Raw genomic sequence first — 14,170 nt, forward strand, 5'->3', positions numbered from 1 at the left:
TGAGTACTATAACCGTGTAAAATCTCTATATGGACTGATTTATATTCTAGGCGACACACAAAAAAGAAAAATCTAAAAAATTATATAGTGTTCAAATGTGCACTATTCACTATAAAATTTGTTAGATCTTTTCATTTTTTTGTGTGTAGCCTATACAAAGTAGTTTGCATTGTTATTTTGCACAACATCATTGGCTACCTCTAGATTTTTGTTTTATATATTTTTTTAATTGAAATACAAATTCAAAGAGTTTGAATATAGAGGGCTACTTGTATAGTTCGGCCCCCGTTTCGAGTTTGCATCCTCTGTTTCAAGGTAAGAAATATGGTTCAATTTAGGAAAAACCCTAATAAGCATATCATGTCGTCAACTCAGTAAATGCGAATTGTTTGTCACTGACAATCGATACTGAAGCTGTTTGTTATCTGCAATAATAACATGGGAGCCAACCCCAAGTTTGCCGTTACTTAACTGAATCTCTGTGAGCAAACTGGCTGTCGCATTCGGCCAAGTCTCGTTAAAACAAAGTCGTGACACTTTGGCATCAAACTTTGGTCAGGTTTATTTGGAGGGAATACATGGTCAGATACTCAGATCTATGATAAAAGTTTGCTGATGCGGTGCTGAATTTGTCTGTCTTCAAATACGAATATCCAATTTCCCAGCGCCAGAGCCGCGAGGTCGCAGTCCCTGTCCGAACATCCATGCATCCCCAACAGCTGTATGCACGAGGGGCATTTCAGTCAAAAACCGTCCCAGAGGTTGGGCTGTCACATCTGGGATACAAAGAAAAAACGATCCTCCCCCGCGATATAATTCCCAGCAAGGCGCGGGAGGAAGCGTCTGAGAGCGCACCCGCGTCTCGTCGCAGTAAAAACAGGGGAGACGGCCGCGGCAGCACATGCTTTAAGTTCCGCTCCCACCACCACCACCTCTTCCTCGCCCCCAGCCGCATCAGATCTCCAGCTCCCGGCGGGCGAGCGCCACCGCGGCTGCATTCGCCGCCGTACCGAGTGAAGCGGGGATCGGCGGTGTAGCTGTTGCCTGCGGAACAGGGAGTGTCGGTGGAGCAGTAGCGGGTGGGAAAGGGAAATGGCGGCGGTTGGTGGATCCGCGGCGGCCTGCTGCGCCGTGCTGCTCGCCGCGGTGCTGCTCTTCTCCGCGCCGGCCACCACAGGTTCGCCTCCTCTCCTCTCCTTTACCTGCCCTCGCCCCGCCCGGTCCTTCTCACTCTCTCGATGGTGCCGCGTCCTGCCGGGAACCGGCGAATTGGTTAGATCCGGCTGCCCGATCGCCGCGTTGTATTCGTGAGACGGAGCGGCCGCGAGGTTCGGATTGCGTGCCGGTCAATGCCACTCCCATTTCGCTAGTCCTGTCGGTGTCGGTGGCTCCAGCTCGGTGTCGGTGGCTTCTAATTAAGATCCCACTGGGTTAATTCAGCTCGTTTCAGACTTCTGAACCCGAATTAGCAAAGCTATATCCCCATCTGACGCATGTCAAGCTTCCACAGTGCCACTCTCTGCTGATTCCTGTCCCAAGCTCCCTTGCTTCGAGCCGTGTAGCGATAGATCTGTTCAGGAGGGAAGCAAATTAGTTAGTGAAAACGTCTCAATCAGTTGTGTTCTGCAGCTTAAAAGCCCAGTTGTCAATTCAAGCGGATAGATCTTGCAAATAGGAGCATGGATGTATCATAGAAGTCCATCTACTGTGTAATTCAGCTTGTTCTATTGTCTTGTTTCCATATATGTGTGTCTGACATGCAACCTTTGTTTGATCGTGCAGAGGCTTATGATTCGCTGGATCCGAACGGCAACATCACCATAAAATGGGATATTATCAGTTGGACTCCTGATGGTTATGTTGTAAGTAGCACCCCTTCACATCAACAGCCTTTCATCTCAACCTATCAGTCGATGATTTTTTACTCAATAGTTTTTTACCTTGACAAGTAGAACCAGCCAATGAACGATTACAAACTTTGCTACAAACAATATATTATCCACCAAACAAGTGCAGTCATCAGCCGATTACAGATATATCTGGTCATGCTGTAAGGCTGTCTCGTGATTTTTCTCTCCAAACTTGTGATGTGCAGGCAACAGTCACAATGTTCAACTACCAACAGTTCCGGCACATCTCTGCGCCTGGGTGGTCGCTGGGGTGGGCGTGGGCGAAGAAGGAGGTCATCTGGTCGATGGTGGGGGCTCAGGCCACTGAGCAGGGTGATTGCTCAAAGTTCAAGAGCAGCCCTCCCCATTGCTGCAAGAAGGAGCCAAATATTGTCGATCTTCTTCCAGGCACCCCATTCAACCAGCAAATTGCCAATTGCTGCAAGGCGGGAGTTATAAAGACATTCAACCAGGACCCAGCAAACGCTGCTTCCTCCTTCCAGATCAGTGTAGGTCTTGCTGGGACTACCAATAAGACGGTTAAGGTGCCGAGAAATTTCACTCTCAAGGCCCCAGGTCCTGGGTACACATGTGGGCGTGCTATTGTTGGCAAGCCTACCAGGTTTTACTCCTCAGACGGGCGCAGGGCAACCCAAGCTCTTAGTAAGTTGCCCATTTATTCCTCCTTGCTGCTTGCTTTCAGTTGCTTGAATACTTTGTGCAAATGCATTAGTAAGCTGAACACATCGTATTACTAGTTTAGCATGTTTCTGCTCCTTAAAGATGGATGAATGCTAGGTTACATTTTGTGTAGGGTTAGTGGAAGGAGTGAAACCATTGAAATGACATGTGATTTGTTCTCGATGGGAGATGAGTTCATCACCTATAATCGATGTTAGCTCAGGCAGCCTATTTTAGTCAGTTTTGTTCTAATGCCAATAATGCATGTCAAATCCATGGAGCATCAGATTGGCTCCATATACATATGCTTGTGTTTGATTGCAGATAACCTTCTTTATTTAATGTATTTTAACAAATAATTTATCTATTCACAGTGACCTGGAATGTGACCTGCACATACTCCCAATTTCTTGCTCAGAAGACTCCAACCTGCTGTGTATCTCTTTCATCATTTTACAATGACACTATTGTGAACTGCCCAACATGCTCTTGTGGCTGTCAAAACAATGTCACTCATCCAGGAAGCTGCGTAAAGTGAGTACAACTTGTTGCTCTTTCACTTTCTATTAAGGTTCCAATTTTCTGCAAAATTTCTTATGAACCCTATGCATTTTACAGTGACAATTCGCCTTATTTACAATCTGCCATCAATGGTCCTGGCAAAATTACCGGCCAGCCTCTTGTCCAATGTACTTCCCACATGTGCCCGATAAGAGTCCACTGGCATGTGAAGCTCAACTACAAGGACTACTGGAGAGTGAAAGTCACTATCACAAACTTCAACTACCGCATGAACTATTCAGACTGGAACTTAGTTGCCCAGCATCCTAACTTCAATAATATCACCAAGCTTTTTAGCTTCAACTACAAGCCACTTACCCCATATGGAGGCCGCATAAGTAAGTCATTTTGTGAACTATTTTACTTGTGGTTTCCTAATGAAAATGTGCCTCCTGTCTGATGGGGTTTATTCCTTCTGCTTCAGATGATACCGCGATGTTCTGGGGAATGAAGTTCTACAATGATTTCCTTAATCAAGCTGGTCCACTGGGAAATGCGCAGTCAGAAGTACTGATGCAGAAGGACTCAGAGACTTTCACATTGGATAAGGGATGGGCCTTTCCAAGGCGTGTGTACTTCAATGGTGATAACTGTGTCATGCCGTCCCCCGACTCATATCCGTGGTTGCCTAATGCAAGCCCTCTAACAAAACAACCATTGACGCTCCCAGTCTTGGCATTCTCGATTGTGTTGGCTACTTTGCTGGCTTATGTATGATGAATGAGATCAAGAGAATCAGCGAGCTTCAAGTTGTTGTCAGGTCCCATGAGGTGCGCGGCAACGGGTCATTTGCTCATTCAGTTCCACGGTTGCATAGGAGAGACAGGTGTCGCGCAGAGGAAAGCTGATATGTGTGTTTTGTAAGTTGTTAAAAGGGCTGGAAATGTATTTGTTGTTTGGTATATACTGGCCACAACACTTTGGTGAACTTAGTTACTGCAATTTAGGTGATTACAGTTGCACATTTTGTATTTATAGCAAACGGATATTTCATTGAATTATATATGACTGCCTTTCTTGTAGTATATGCATGTTGTCCATCATTATGTTCTGAATTTGTGACACAGAGATGCTGTTGGTTGAGATAATTTATCATTGTTTTCCTTGCCGCTTTGATTTTTAAACCAAGTTGCTGAGATGAACGATTTTCTTGTTCCGTGTGCTAGATAACACGAACCAAAGGAAGCAACCTACAACAGTATTCGAGGCTGAAGAAATCGTAACTCAAATATCAGAAAAACTACAACATAAAGCATGAAACGGTGCTAATTTCTCTGCACAGAGGAACTTGAGACTGCAATCATTTAACTGTTATTTTTAACGTACCAGGTTCATCCTAACGCTAATGGTATGTATAAATGGGCTGTTTTTTCTGAATACCCTTCGATTGTTTCCCCATCTGTAGCATTTCTCGGTTTGTCCAAATCTTGATTGCTTATACGGTGCCATTATGCCACAAGATAAGCAACATTTCATGAGGCAGAAAGTAACCAACGAAGATACACTCTTTTTTCGACAAAAATGAGATGATCATGTACAGCTACTTTGGAGAAAGGGTAAACAGAAGCTATATATATCAGATAGAGATCTTTCCTACATATTACTATTTGGGCAACCTATTTGATCAAACAAGAGGAACTTGTATTATTCATATAAACCACAACGAGAAACACAACAAGAGTACTACTACAAAATGCATCACGATACTATAGCAGCGCATGAATTCCGGAGAAACACTTTACCTTAGCAAGGACGATGGATCCAAACCCCCTCCGAGACACCATTCTCTGCGGCAAATTAAGCATATATGCTCCCCTTTGAAAGGAACCATGCCTTGCCTTGTTCCCAGCTTCACCCTGCTTCAGTGATGCTGCTGCCGCTGAGAGCTTATGAAGTTCCAACAAGAAAGAGGACAACAATATGCCACCCATGGCCTGGTATATATATGTGCCCATGAGATGAGATGCAGTGTAATGGAAGGATTGGTGAAATGGTTCAACCGTAGCTGTTGGTTCGTTGGCTGGTTGCAGTTGCAAGCAAGCCTCAGGTTGAAGCTCAGAACCAGCCTCACCACCTTCCACATGTTGGCTTTTGCTCAGCCTTGAAGGAAATCCAATCCAATCTGAGGGAGACCCTGCACAGTACTATCAGGCCAAGTGCATTCTTCCAGGTTACTCAGTAGTACCACAGAATAAGATTTCTTTTAACTTTTACCTACTGATGGTGAAACATCACCACTAGAGATATATCAGAGGGGGCCAGCAAAAATCACCCGCCACCCTTCTGAAGTCTACTGCCCAACTATATGCACCTTGTGAAGCGATGCAATGTGAGGGAAAGAAAAAGGTGAACATAAAAAATGTGGGAAAACAATGGCCGTAAATTAGCAAACCCAGGAAGCTTCAATCAAACCAAGGGACCAGCAAAGTACATTTTGGATTGAATGGTACAAAAGAACAAATGGTACAAAAATATTCAGTTTTACTTTTTCCACAAGGAAGCAAGATACTGGAAAATCACAATATTTAGAAATTAACAGTGGCGTGGTGCCATTGTAAAAGCAAATAGCAGTGGTGGCATGGAACAAAATTATGCTAGCTGCTGCAACAAGCCCTCAAGAGGTTAAAATCGCACACATGGTTCAGAGTCTGTAACAAATCCTTCCATTGAATGACAAAATAGCACCACCAATTTTGTGGTATTCAAGTGCCTAAGGCCTCAATACAGAAATACATCTTCCACTTTGAACAGAAGTACGTAATCTCCATCCATAACCAGCTATAAATGGGTTGTTTCCCCCAAAATGGTCCTCCAATGAAACTATAATCGATCATCACTGCTTGCGTGCATACAATATGGCGACAATGGCTGATATCCCGACTGCTGCTACCGGAATGGCCCAGTACTGCCCCGCGTTGGCCAGCAGCTTGCTGGCAAAGTCCATATCCTGCTCTTTCCTGTAAACCTCCAGCTCAGGGATGTCAGGCGTCTCGTCCAAGTCCAACTCCCCAATGAAGTAATCCTTCATTAGCTCCTTGGCATCCTTGCTGTGGCCCGCGTCGTCAAATTCCTCCGTGCCATCCTTACCTTCAAACAAGTTATCATATATATGATCAAACAGACTTAAGAGAAAATAGAAAGTGCCGAGCAAGGGACATCAGGAGGAGAGGTACCTGTCACCTCAAGCAGGACATCAGCACCTCCAGGATGGTCCTCCAGATACTTGGTCACATCATAAATCTGCAACGCATCCATCAACATGGCATAAGCTCTCTGAGCAATCAGAAAAGGGGACATATGGCCAAGCATTATGTCTCTTCTTGAAACCAATTCAATTTGACTCAAAGCCCTCAACAGAGGCATCTGTGTTCTCTTTGAATAGAAGAATAGAGCCTACACAAATAAGGTATCCTAGCACAATTGTCCCACAATAAACCTTGCATTGCCATTACCCAGTATTGGCAGGCCACGCCACTCACAGAGACCCTTGGTTCCAGTTTCTGCAGACATCTCACAACGAAAGCGAGCGCAGCATCTCCTAGACATTCCGTCGAACACGTTACCGACGGCGTCGACGCCCAACTAGCAACAACCGCACCGGCGGTTCCGCACATGACACAACTACCGCCTAACTACCGGTCTTACGGGTGATGTTCAAGCCAGATCGGCAGCGATGAGTATGAGGGAGGAGAGGGGGCGCTATCGCGCAAGCGGTGCTACCTTGCCGTCGACGACGATCCAGCAGTCGTCGGGGGTGTTGTGGAGGGCGGCCTCCTTCATGCTGTAGAGCTTCGTCAGCGTCGGCATCTCCCCCCTCCTCGCTTCCCAACCTCTCCCTGATCAAATCGGAGGACGACGAGGGTATACTGTTTGACGGAGTGGGTGAATCTGCTGCGGCTTGCAGAGAAAGAAGAAGGGCAGGAATCTGCTCTTGAATCTGCCGCGGCTTGGCTTGCTGCCGAAGAAGAACGGCTTGGGGAGTTGCGGTCAGAGTTTTGCTCGTATGGCTAGGGTTATGGCCCGCTACGGCCCAGTGTAGCCGAATAGGTAACCCAGCAAACCAAAATTTAAGGCCCACAGTCCGCAGAGTTACATCTTGAAGATGATGGATTCCAACCGGTAAGTTCGCTGCACAGAAAGACGAAATTCATCAGGCAACTCCAGCGGCGCGACGCATTTCGGACGTCCAAATTATCCGCGGCTAGCGGATGCGGAATGGTCGTACGTCCGTTTGCGTCTGGGCTGGCTCCAGCGGGACGACGCATTTTCGGTGCAGGCCAAAATTCAAAAAAGAGGAACTAGCGTCAACTTCGCACGAAATTACAGCCGCAAATTGAGGGCTGAAATAAGTTCATCACACTTTGCAGATGGTACGGCGCAAAGTGGAGTTCAAAAGGGGCTCAACAAGGCCTGAACAGCAATAAAAAAAAGTCCAAAAGGAGGCCAAGGTGCTGGGCGCATGGCGATGGCGATCAGGCGTCTCGCGCGCGGATTTCGGCGCGCCTCTTCATGAACCAGGCCCTCGTGTCGTCGTCGACGCCGCTCAAGTCGGCAAGCATGATCCTTGTGTCTTCTGCACGGGTCTTGGCCTCGGCGTCCATCCTCCTCGCCTCGGCGTCACGCAATTTGGCCTCGGCGTCTGCCTTTTTGGCCTCGACGTCCATCCTTTGGACCTCAATGACCTCTTTCGCGAGGTTGTGGTAGATGGCAGTTGCGGCCTCTTTTTTCAGACGCCTCTTCTCGTCCCTAGCAGCCAAGGCGGCAAGATTGTCCGCCATTATCTTCTCCATGCTCTGGGTGAACGCAATGGCCTGCGCCTCCCGGGCTAGATCGGCCTTGGTAGTCTTATGGCCGCGGGGACGAGGTGAAAGGGCTTGACAGCCATGATCGTCATCTTCGCCGTCGAGGTTGACCGCTGTCCCATTCTTCACAGCTTCATCGTAGGCCGCAAAGCTTGTCCTCCACTTTTGCGCGTCCTTCAGCTTGTCCCAACAATGGACCATATGGTAGTCCTTCTTATGCACTGCCTTGAACCTCTCCAAGGCCCGGGATACCTGCAATCACGCCAAAGCCACTAATGATTACATAGAATGATGTACATCAAATAGAATGATCAAGGTTGTTTCTTGTTTACCACTGATATGACGCCAGCGCCGCTAACAGGGTTGTTTTTGCAATGTTCGACGGTCGAGCAGAACTTGCTTGTCTCTTGTTTGATGTAGTTCTATCTTTTTCTGAGGGACTCTTCCGTGCGAGGGCTTGGGATGTGGTACGGTGGGTGCATCTTCTTCTCGTTGTACTCCTTCATGACCTTGGCCCAATACACCTTGCCCTTTTGTTGTGCGCCATTGATGCAGTCATGGCTTGTTGCCAGCCACGCGTCGCACAGACACTTGTCCTCGTCGTTAATGAATCCTTTTGTCCTATGGCTCTCCCCCTTCTTCTTGGTAGCATTATCCGTGGTGAGGACATGCTCGGTTGGCGCGTCGTCAAAGTCGTCGACGCACACAGGTGTTGGCTGCGTTTCAGTGCCTTGGGTGGCGAACAGCCGTGTGCTAGCGATGTCCTCCGCATCTTGCATCGGTGCCCATTCATGTTGTGGGCCTGTCCCGGCCCGGTCGTCGCCAACGAAGCCGCCGCCAAAGATCATGGCATGGATGTCTGTCTCATGGCAGTCCTTCCAATAGTCCTACGAATGACCACACGTCAGACGGATGATACACGGCAATCGCACACATTGAGAGAGCTCACATACCGGGTCGTCCATCGTCAGGGCTGGCGCTGTCATATCGTCGAACAGGTTGCGGGGCTCCGGCATCCTCTCCTCCGGCAGCTGGCATGTCTTGTGTGTCACGCCCGGACATGAGTCACCGCTTCTAGGCGTCCGGTTGAGGTCGGGAACCGGCGCCCCGTTGAACTGCAGCGGCGCCACGCCGGAGGCGAACCGCGACGCCAGGTGGCCCTGCAAGGGAGCGGGAGTTCCAGGACGCAGCTGCGAACTTACCGAGCTCACCGACGAGGCCGGAGGACCGACGCCGGCGATCCCTTCTCGCTTGACGAGCATGTAGACCTCCGCTATGGTCGGATGGAGGGCTACTTGCGCGACGCCGGCTTTCATCTGCATCTGCCACGCCTACTGGTTGGTGGCCACATCAGTCTTGTCCTTCAGGTTCTTGCGCCGGCCGCGACGCTTCGCGGCCTCGACGCATTTCTCCTCCTTGGAGAGCATCTTCTTTGCCTCCTTCGGCTTTGCCTCCCGGCCGCCGGTGGCGGCCCGCTTTGCTTCCGCCGGAGCTGCAGCCTCCATTGTGGCTATGGTCGTGGCTACGGGGGAGTGTGGGGCGGTGACGGGTGCGAGGGTTTGCTCGGCATCCATGGTGGTGGCTGCGGTGGCGAGGACGTCCATCGCTTCTGGACTACTCGCGCCGGTCTAGTTTTATATTTCGCGCGGGGAATGGCTACTGGCGGGAATAATATCGGCCTCTCTGCCACTGACGGGAAGGTCCTACGTCTTTTTCGGCGAACACTCGGCGCAACCGCGGAGCGTCCGCGGAGACGCAAACCTAGCGCATATTTGAGCCAGGTTTGCGTCGCCGCGAATGGCCCGGTCACTTTGCGTCGCCCCGCTGGAGCAGGGCCCAGACGCATTTCCGATCACGGCGGACGCAAACGGTCGCTCAGCGTCCATTTGCGTCGCTTCTGAAGATACCCTTACAAACAAAACTAGAATGATGATGGATGAGAAAGTAAAAAAGAGAGGGGACAGAGCGAGTTGGAGCACTGATGTCTACGGGTGCTTCTATTCTTGTAGACAGTGTTGGGCCTCCAAGAGCAGAGGTTTGTAAAACAGCAGCAAGTTTCCCTTAAGTGGATCACCCAAGGTTTATCGAACTCAGGGAGGAAGAGGTCAAAGATATCCCTCTCAAGCAACCACCGCAATCACGATACAAGAAGTCTCTTGTGTCCCCAACACACCTAATACACTTGTCAGGTGTATAGGTGCACTAGTTCGGCGAAGAGATAGTGAAATACAAGTGGTATGAATGAAAATGAGCAGTAGTAACGGCCCCAGAAAAGTGCTTGCTGGCGTGCAGTTGATGGTAGTAATATTGCAGGAAGTAAAGATGCGAGTAAAACAGGTAAACAAGCAATGATTGCGGTATTTGGAAACAAGGCCTAGGGATCATACTTTCACTAGTGGACACTCTCAACATTGCAATCATAATGGAATATAAATAAGCACTTCACTATGCTATTCCGAATTACTCTCTGGCAAGATAACGAACTCTAATTCATCATGTAGGCAAACATTAAAGATGTATTCCCAAGTACTAATGAACACCCCATGCTTTGTCACTTTGAGCATTCATAGGAGGTACTAACACACCACAATTTCATAGAGACATCCAACTCAAATCATAACTCGGTGAATAAGTATTCCGTGAAATATAGCCTAAGAGACCCACACGGTGCACACACTCTGTCACCTTTACACACGTGGGACAAGGAGTCTCCGGAGATCACATAAGTAAAATCCACTTGAATAGCATAACGACATCTAGATTACAAAGCTCATCATATGGATCTCAATCATGCAAAGCAACTCATGAGATCATTGTATTGAAGTACATAGGAGAGAGATTAACCACATAGCTACCGGTACAGCCCTTAGCCTCAATGGAGAACTACTCCCTCCTCATGGGAGACAACAGCGTTGATGAAGATGGTGGTGGTGTCGATGGAGAAGCCTTCCGGGGGCACTTCCCCGTCCCGGCGGCGTGCCGGAACAGAGACTCATGTCCCCCAGATCTTGGCTTCGCGATGGCGGCGGCTCTGGAAGGTTTCTCGTACTGTGGCTTTTCCGTATCGAGGTTTTAGGTCGAGGAGGCTTAAATAGGCGAAGAGGCGGAGTCGGAGGGCTGACGAGGCGGTGACACAATAGGGGCGCGGCCCGGGCCCCGGCCGCGCCACCCTGTCATCCGGTGGCCATGTGGCCCTCCTCTGCCGGCTCTCGGGTGTTCCGGAAGCTTCGTGGAAAAATAGGATGCTCGGGCATTGATTTCGTCCGATTCCGAGAATATTTCCTTACTAGGATTTCTGAAACCAAAAACAGCAGAAAACAGCAACTGTCCCTTCGGCATCTCGTCAATAGGTTAGTTCCGGAAAACGCATAAATATGACATATAATGTGTACAAAACATGTGAGTATCATCATAAAAGTAGCATCGAACATAAGAAATTATAGATACGTTTGGGACGTATCAAGCATCCCCAAGCTTAGTTCCTACTCGCCCTCGAGTAGGTAAACGATAACAAGGATAATTTCTGAAGTGACATGCTATCATAATCTTGATCAATACTATTGTAAAGCATATGAGATGAATGAAGTGATTCAAAGCAATGGTAAAGATAATGAGTAAACAAATGAATCATATAGCGAAGACTTTTCATGAAGAATACTTTCAAGACAAGCATCAATAAGACTTGCATAAGAGTTACTCATAAAGCAATAAATTCAAAATAAAGGCATTGAAGCACCACAAAGGAAGATATAAGTTTCAGCGGTTGCTTTCAACTTCAACATGTATATCTCATGGATAATTGTCAACACAAAGTAATATAACAAGTGCAATAGGTAAACATGTAAGAATCAATGCACACAGTTGATACAAGTGTTTGCTTCTAAGATAGAAAGAAGTAGGTGAACTGACTCAACATAAAGTAGAAGATTGGCCCTTCACAGAGGGAAGCATGGATTACTATATTTGTGCTAGAGCTTTTCATTTTGAAAACAAGAAACAATTTTGTCAACGGTAGTAATAAAGCATATGTGTTATGTATAAGATATCCTATAAGTTGCAAGCCTCATGCATAGTGTACTAATAGTGCTCGCACCTTGTCCTAATTAGCTTGGATTAACACGGATTATCATTGCATAGCATATGTTTCAACCAAGTGTCACAAAGGGGTACCTCTATGCCGCCTGTACAAGGGTCTAAGGAGAAGGTTCGCATTGGATTTCTCGCTTTTGATCATTCTCAACTTAGACACCCATACCGGGACACCATAGACAACAGATAATGGACTCCTCTTTCAATGCTTAAGCATTCAACAACAGATGATATTCTCATAAGAGATTGAGGTTTTGTGTCCAAACTGAAACTTCCACCATGATTCATGGCTTTAGTTAGCGGCCCAATGTTCTTCTCTAACAATATGCATACTCAAACCATTTGATCATGAAAATCACTCTTACTTCAGACAAGACGAACATGCATAGAAACTCACATGATATTCAACAAAGGTGTAAAAGTTGATGGCGTCCCCAGAAACATGGTTACCACTCAACAAGCAACTTATTAAGAAATAAGACACATAAGTACATATTCTTCACCACAATAGTTTTTAAGGCTATTTTCCCATGAGCTATATATTGTAAAGGCAAAGAATATAAGTTTAAAGGTAGCACTCAAGTAATGTACTTTGGAATGGCGGAGAAATACCATGTGGTAGGTAGGTATGGTGGACACAAATGGCATAGTTTTTGGCTCAAGGATTTGGATGCATGAGAAGAATTCCTCTCAATACAAGGCTAGGCTAGCAAGGTTGTTTGAAGCAAACTCAAGTATAAAAGGTGCAGCAAAGCTCACATATGAACATATTGTAACTATTATAAGACTTTACATCGTCTTCCTTGTTGTTCAAACACCTTAACCAGAAAATATCTAGACTCTAGAGAACAATCATGCAAACCAAATTTTAACAAGCTCTATGTAGTTCTTCATTAATAGGTGCAAAGTACATGATGCACGAGCTTAAACATGATCCATATGAGCACAACAATTGCCAAGTATCAAATTATTCAAGACATTATACCAATTTCCACATGCAGCATTTTCTGTTTCCAACCATATAACAATGAACGAAGCAGTTTCAACCTTCGCCATGAACATTAAGAGTAAAGCTAAGAACACATGTGTTCATACGCAACAGCGGAGCGTGTCTCTCTCCCACACAAGCATGAATTTATTCAAACATAAACAAAAACAAAAGCAAACAGACGCTCCAAGTAAAGTACATAAGATGTGACCGAATAAAAATATAGTTTCAAGAGAAGAAACCTGATAAGTTGTCGATGAAGAAGGGGGTGCCTTGGGCATCCCCAAGCTTAGATGCTTGGGTCTTCTTGAAATATGCAGGGATGAACCACCGGGGCATCCCCAAGCTTAGACTTTTCACTCTTCTTGATCATAGTATATCATCCTCCTCTGCTGACCCTTGAAAACTTCCTCCACACCAAACTCGAAACAAACTCATTAGAGGGTTAGTGCATAATCAAAATTTCACATGTTCAGAGGTGACACAATCATTCCTAACACTTCTGGACATTGCCCAAAGCTACTGGAAGTTAATGGAACAATAAAATCCATCCAACACAGCAAAAGAGGCAATGCGAAATAAAAGGCAGAATCTGTCAAAACAGAACAGTCCGTAAAGACGAATTTAAAGAGGCACCAGACTTGCTCAGATGAAAATGCCCAAATTGAATGAAATTTGCGTACATATCTGAGGATCACGCACGTAAATTGGCAGATTTTTCTGAGTTACCTACAGAGAGGCATATCAAAATTCGTGACAGCAAGAAATCTGTTTCTGCGCAGTAATCCAAATCTAGTATCAACCTTGCTATCAAAGACTTTACTTGGCACAACAATGCAATAAAATAAAGATAAGGAGAGGTTGCTACAGTAGTAACAACTTCCAAGACTCAAATATAAAACAAAAGTACTGTAGTAAAATAAAAACATGGGTTATCTCCCAAGAAGTGCTTTCTTTATAGCCATTAAGATGGGCTCAGCAATTTTAATGATGCACTCCCAAGAAATACGAGTTGAAGCAAAAGAGAGAATCAAGAAGCAAATTCAAAACACATTTAAGTCTAACATCCTTCCTATGCATAGGAATCTTGTAAATAAACAAGTTCATGAAGAGCAAAGTAACAAGCATAGGAAGGTAAAACAAGAGTAACTTCAAAAATT

The 14,170-nt window shown here is 46.3% G+C and overlaps 1 protein-coding gene and 1 pseudogene across 1 annotated transcript; one reads left to right on the top strand and one right to left on the bottom strand.

Annotated features, from left to right (window-relative positions):
• Positions 1 to 1,076: 1,076 nt before the first annotated feature.
• LOC124704375 lies at positions 1,077 to 4,214 on the top strand (annotated as a pseudogene).
• Positions 4,215 to 5,775: 1,561 nt separating this feature from the next.
• LOC124700619 (cytochrome b5-like) lies at positions 5,776 to 7,074 on the bottom strand. Its single transcript, XM_047232712.1, has 3 exons — positions 6,852 to 7,074; positions 6,305 to 6,371; positions 5,776 to 6,218 (listed from the first exon to the last, which is right to left on the bottom strand). The coding sequence occupies exons 1-3, from the start codon at positions 6,936 to 6,938 to the stop codon at positions 5,965 to 5,967; spliced, it is 408 nt and encodes a 135-aa protein (XP_047088668.1). The 5' UTR covers positions 6,939 to 7,074; the 3' UTR covers positions 5,776 to 5,964.
• Between the last annotated feature and the right edge of the window lie 7,096 nt (positions 7,075 to 14,170).

The sequence above is a fragment of the Lolium rigidum genome, chromosome 3 (assembly GCF_022539505.1).
Source record: "Lolium rigidum isolate FL_2022 chromosome 3, APGP_CSIRO_Lrig_0.1, whole genome shotgun sequence".
NCBI lineage: Eukaryota > Viridiplantae > Streptophyta > Magnoliopsida > Poales > Poaceae > Lolium > Lolium rigidum.

Bases quoted from the DNA above. Each gene is read 5' to 3' on its own strand.
- LOC124700619 (XM_047232712.1), bottom strand. From the start codon at position 6,938: ATGCCGACGCTGACGAAGCTCTACAGCATGAAGGAGGCCGCCCTCCAC. The intron at 6,372-6,851 runs GTAGCACCGCTT...GATGCGTTGCAG, and splicing joins GGATCGTCGTCGACGGCAAG to ATTTATGATGTGACCAAGTA. The intron at 6,219-6,304 runs GTACCTCTCCTC...ACTTGTTTGAAG, and splicing joins TGTCCTGCTTGAGGTGACAG to GTAAGGATGGCACGGAGGAA.